The sequence below is a fragment of the Panicum virgatum genome, chromosome 2N (genome assembly GCF_016808335.1).
Source record: "Panicum virgatum strain AP13 chromosome 2N, P.virgatum_v5, whole genome shotgun sequence".
NCBI classification, from domain to species: Eukaryota; Viridiplantae; Streptophyta; class Magnoliopsida; order Poales; family Poaceae; genus Panicum; species Panicum virgatum.
The window spans coordinates 65,509,627-65,515,424 of NC_053146.1; the positions used below are offsets into that span (position 1 = coordinate 65,509,627).

Below are 5,798 nucleotides of genomic sequence, written 5' to 3' on the forward strand. Positions count from 1 at the left end.
AATTAATTTAATCCTGCATTTATTTGGAAATCTTTATCATAAGGTGTCTTCTGCAGTGGTAAATTGCATTGTCTTCAGCCTGCCTAGCCTCCCAGGCAGCAACTCTGTGCATGCTGCCAGGCTAGCTGACTATACTTGCAGCTCCTGGGGGCAAAGGTAAGTTCATAGAGTCATAGTACAGAGAAAGCCGAACAGCGCCACCAATCACATATCTTTTAAGTTTTAACTCAGGAAAAGCAGAAAAACGACCAAAGTGAAAATGCCAAGCAATTCTTACAGGGAAACCAGCAATTCATGGCTAATAACCGACATTGTTCACAACATCAATACAACATAAAATCCCATCACCTCCGCAGGGAAAAGGATCATCTACTGACTAGGCAGACACGGTGAAGGTGAAAACACCGGCCAGATACAGCAAGTCGTTTGATAGATACCATATATTTGCAATTTTGTGATATAGTTGAACCTTGCATGGGCCTGATGTTTTCAAATAGTTATAGCGTCCTCCCCTCAGCTTGGACCTCCATGTAGTATGTGTAGTGTATAGGAAGCCACAGAGTCCACTAGTCTTCTATATGCAGGTCTAGATGTATGAAGCCGTTGGACGAAGATGGTAGTTTGTCGGCCATGTTCACTTGAAGGGTGCAAAGAGAATTGATGAGTTGTGCCCACCAAATCCGAATGAGTTGGATAGTGCCACATTCACTTCACATCTCTCCTTCTGTGGTCCTACCAAGACGCCCACATCCTGTATCAAGATCAACATTGATACATTTATATTAGATACATATTGAGTTGATGTTTGAAAATGCAAGCCATTCAACTTATAGATTCCTGTAGATTTTGCTCTTCCATATCTAGCTCCTTTAGTAGTAGAGTAGAAAAGATGACATTGAAATCTTGCATCACTAAAGGAGCTTACCACAATATTCTCTGGATTTTCTAAATTCAGATTTGGATGGACCCAACCAGTTCTTATAGCCTGCAATGAACAACAGAGATGAGAGGCCCACCATGCTTGCATTGAAACGCATAACAAAGCACATGCATTGGCATATTTATGCGGATTGTAGCCAAAAACACCCAAACAGCAGGAGTTGTGGTAAATGGTAACAAAGAATGAGATATAGTTCATGGCTATATGTGACTAAACCCGAACGTCTCATGTTTATTGCAAAAGCACCATCATATCATATTTAATATCCTTGGTTTAGGATAATTGGAGTGATATCCAAATGACCAATGCTTATGAATCTTCTAAAAAAGTATGAGGAAACTGGGTCAAGCAAAGATAAATAAATAGGAGCAAGACAAATATATATTTGTCTGTAAATAATTTCATCAGCCACAAAGCAATATACAAACAAGGCACATGTAGTCGAAGATAATTTTAGAATAACTTAGCTTCAGTGCCACTGCATCAAACAAATATTTCAATTGAAGGGTAATATTAAGTGATGTGCTTGTTTTCCAGGGAAACAAATTGTAGCGGGTGATGTGTCAATTTTTCTTCACTTATAGAGTTTTCATCTTCCAACAAATTACCAATCGCACTGGAAATCACTACACTGGATAAACCGAAAAATACAATGGACATGTAGAACTCAACACCATAAATGCCTAACTCAATGGAGTAAAATTTTGCATTAGTGATACAATAGTACCGAGTAAACATGGCCCCTGTAAGAGTAAAAACAATTCCTTACTTGTATAGAAGCAACTGCTTCAATTCCACCAGCTGCTCCTATAAGATGGCCAGTCATTGATTTTGTTGAGTTCACCCTTAGCTGCATACCAGAAAAAAGAGATTTAGATGGATTACTTTATAAAATTACTGTAAAATCGCTGGCACCAGGTGGCATACTTGAGGATTCTGGCCGAAACAACGCACAATAGCTTCGTACTCCTTCAAGTCACCCGATTGTGTAGACGTTGCGTGTGCATTCACATAGTTGATTTCCTCCCTTGCTACCCCTGCATCAGCTAGTGCATTTTCGATGCAGAGAGTAATCCCTCTTCCTGATATTGAATTAATGAAAATGCTAGCATCAGAGTCCCATTAGATTTTTAGGTAGGAAAAGAACAGGAAGAGCATGGCAGAGCCAAGATATACACTTCACCTTCAGGATGTGGCTCAGTCATATGGTAAGCATCACATGTAAAGCTTCCACCAAGAAATTCAGCATATATTTTTGCACCTCTTTCCTGAAAGAATATGCAAAGATCTCAGGAGGAAGAATATACACTTCACCTTCAGGATGTGGCTCTGTCTTTGAGCTGGAAAAAAAACAGCAGAAGGATATATAAAGAGAGACAACAGAAATTGTATGTTTAAAACCTTAGCATGCTCAAGTTCCTCCAATACGAGGACACCAGCCCCTTCCCCCATAACAAAACCATCACGGTCCTGCAACATGAAAGATAAATTATCTCACACTAGCACAATAAATGGACCAAGCCAGCAAATTATTTAAAGCAACACGGTGCTGATGTGCGTGTAATAAATTATGGTAACAATTATCAGCCAGCAAAATTTTGTCAAGAAACTGACCGTTTGAATCAAATCTGTAGGGAGAATGCACATGAAGTAAATCATTCAACTACTTTGATCATAAGAGTTGCACAGCAAATATACTAACCATGTCCCAAGGCCGGGAAGCTTTTGTTGGATCACTGTTTCTCTGTGAAAGAGCCCTGCAGGCCACAAAACCTCCCAATCCTGCATTACATATGGTTAAAACACTTGAAAGTACAAAGATCAAGATATTGCAGAAACTGGAGTCAGAGGAATGATGAACTGAGGCCACGAACCAATTGGGATAAGAGGTGCATCAGATCCACCACAGAGCATAACATCCTAAAAATCATAAATAAGGTCACAAACAGAAGTTAAGTCAAAGAGAACATGGAAGGTTTAAGTTACTTACAACTTCCCCTCTTCTGATGTGGTTTGCTGCATTGAGGATACAGAAGTTACTGGTAGCACAAGCAGTGGAAATAGAATAGTTTGGTCCCATCCATCCCTATAAATCACAGAAAGTATGAGCTGTGGTAATCGCTGTTATCCACAAATAGATTATACAAAAGGATGAAAGGAGAGATCATGTCGCACCAGATCCATTGCAAGGATTGCAGAGCCCATGTTTGTAGTAGCAAAGGGAACACAAAATGGGTTCATTTTCTTGTAAGAAACCCTCAGTGCTTCAATCGCATCATTGAAAACCTGCATGAGAGTCCAGCATAACTTGTATGAGATTATGGGAAACAGGTATCTGTATGAGATTATGGGAAACAGGTATCCATGGATGGTCATAATCATTGGGATATAGCTGATACTAGTATAATACAAACCTTCATGCCGCCCATCGCAGAACCAATGAGAACACCACATCTGGTTTTGTCCAACTCATTCCCGAGTTCTTCAGTGAGTCCACCATTTTCTAATGCCTTCTTTCCAGCAGTTATCAAATATAGCATAAACTTGTCCATCCGCTTAGCAAGCTTAGGTGCTACCCAACCATCAGTAGAAAAGGATTTTATTTCTCCTGCAATTCTCTGTATTATAGTCAAAATATCAACCATTGTGTGATAATATTTGACCAAATTGCCAAACCAGCCCAAACACCACTCCCCAAAATTGAAGGAAATCAAGTGCTCTGTATTACCGTGGGGAAGTTGGAGCAGTCAAACCTCTCTATCTCGCTGATTCCACTAACTCCATCAAGAAGGTTGTTGTAAAACACATCGGGATCATGGCCCAATGGTGTCACTACACCCATGCCAGTGACAACCACCCTCCTTTGTTTGATATCAGGTTTCTTCTTTTCGATAACACTTCTTTCAGCTTGTAGGGCAACAGCCATGGCCATTCCTGCAAACCATAACCAATTTTGTTGAGACCCTTGTCTGCTTGGGTGAAAAACAAACGGCAGCCTTAAGAGGTGTGAACAAACATGCAAACAGTATAAAACTAAAGAATCAAACGGATGGAGTATGTTTGGTTGATAGAAGATGGGGCGTAACAAATGTGACTCTCATAATCTCATTGCTATTTTAAAAAAAAAGCATTTTGGAGTCTTCCACGCCCACCCTTTCTGTTTTATATAGCAATGAGCAACACCCATTCTATCTCAATTTTCAAGTCAAACTCTGTGCTAATAACAAATGAAATGAGAACAAGCAGAGCCAGACAAGCTGAAAGAAAATTATGTTGACGTCACCAGTTCAGCAGCAGCCACAAGCGAATGCATCCCAAGCAGAAGCAGGGGAACCAGACAGCAAGGTCAAAACCACAAGCGGGCTATGCTACTACTCACGACACCAAGAATCCAAATATCCTCAGCACAATCCAAGGAATAATCCTACTCCTCCAAACGCATTACGCATCGAAAACGCATAATGACAGCCCGGAACGGGATAAAAATGGTCCATTTAGCCCGGGCGATACTACCGATGCTCTGAGATTACACTAGGATTCGAACGTACGGTCATGCAAGGATCCAGCAAAGCGAACAAAGGACATACGGCAACCAATTGCTGAGTGTGTCTCATCTCACCAGAGCGCGCCGCGCCGCGCCGCCGCGCACCGAGGCGGCGGCGCTCACGGCCCTGGGCGAACATGGCGCCGCCCCCCGCGCCGCTTCCGCCAGGAAAGCAATGCTTCTGCTTATGCTCGTCGGCGTCGCATGCCGCGGACAAGCATGCGGCTACGAGCCACGTGCAGATAGGAGTCACCACGGCCGCCATTGCGCGTCCCCCGGTGTGTGGCGCCGCTCCCGCTCCCGCTAACCGCCTGCTGGATCCCGCCCACAAGAAGGGTCCGCACGGGTCAGTCGGATTCAGCGGCACGGGCACCGGGGGGCGCGCCAGGCCAAGAACGGCTGAGGCCAAGAACCCGGAGCACGACGAGATGCGGGGGCGAACGGGCGATGGCTCGGGGCCGAAGAAACGAACGAGGAGGGAGAATGGAGCACGCGGAGGAGGCGCGTCGATCTCACGAGGAGAGGAGGAGGCTGGCGCGCATCGGAAGGGCGTGGGCGGGAGCCGCCATTGGCAGTGCCAAGTGCTCGACGGGAGGAGTGGAGGGACAGGGACGACTGGAGGAGGAGGGGGGTTGGGGGAGTTTAATATAGGAGGAGGAGAAAAATGGGAGATTTTTCGGTGAATTTTTTAAATCTTCTTTCTATTTCTTTTCCAGTATTTCTCTCAGCACTTTTGTCCTTTTATCAGCCCCTTGTGATTTTATTATTTGTTGTTCCTTAGGTGGGGTCCATTTGATTTGATTCTGAGATGTTTAGGCTTGGACACGCCAGTTAAGTCCAGTGTGGGATGGGATCATGAAATAGAAAAATGGGTTTTAAGGGGGGAAGGAGCTTGGGGATTTGTTTTCTCCTGAGCGATTTCTTTTATTTTTATTTTTTGGTTTGGGTTTGGTTGGTGAGACTAGAGAGAGACTGTGGGTGTGCATGTGTAAGAGAGAGAGGGGGAGAAGTTTTGTTTTCTTTGGCTATAGTAGTTATATTGGATGGAGGATGAGGACAGTTACTTTGGAATTTGATGCCAAGCGTTTTTGGCACAGCTCTAGCGTCACACAAGAGAGAGGAGATTTGAGGTAACAATGGATTTCATGCCTTCATGGGTAAGTAAGAGTAGAGTGATAGTTTGCTGGATCCATCAGGGCGGACAGGCTAAAATAAATAGATAATGCTGTTTTCCGTATGGATCATATGTAGAGGTAAGGATGCAACTAATAGTATTTTTTTGAATCAGATAATTAATTATGATGGAAATGTCAC

At 43.3% G+C, this 5,798-nt stretch overlaps 1 protein-coding gene across 1 annotated transcript; it reads right to left on the bottom strand.

The window, feature by feature from the left end:
* Positions 1 to 204: 204 nt before the first annotated feature.
* On the bottom strand, positions 205 to 5,111 carry LOC120661831 (3-oxoacyl-[acyl-carrier-protein] synthase II, chloroplastic-like). Its single transcript, XM_039940810.1, has 13 exons — positions 4,560 to 5,111; positions 3,669 to 3,874; positions 3,355 to 3,558; positions 3,116 to 3,226; positions 2,931 to 3,026; positions 2,815 to 2,860; positions 2,643 to 2,722; positions 2,342 to 2,410; positions 2,124 to 2,208; positions 1,868 to 2,022; positions 1,710 to 1,790; positions 926 to 985; positions 205 to 751 (listed from the first exon to the last, which is right to left on the bottom strand). The coding sequence occupies exons 1-13, from the start codon at positions 4,747 to 4,749 to the stop codon at positions 635 to 637; spliced, it is 1,500 nt and encodes a 499-aa protein (XP_039796744.1). The 5' UTR covers positions 4,750 to 5,111; the 3' UTR covers positions 205 to 634.
* Between the last annotated feature and the right edge of the window lie 687 nt (positions 5,112 to 5,798).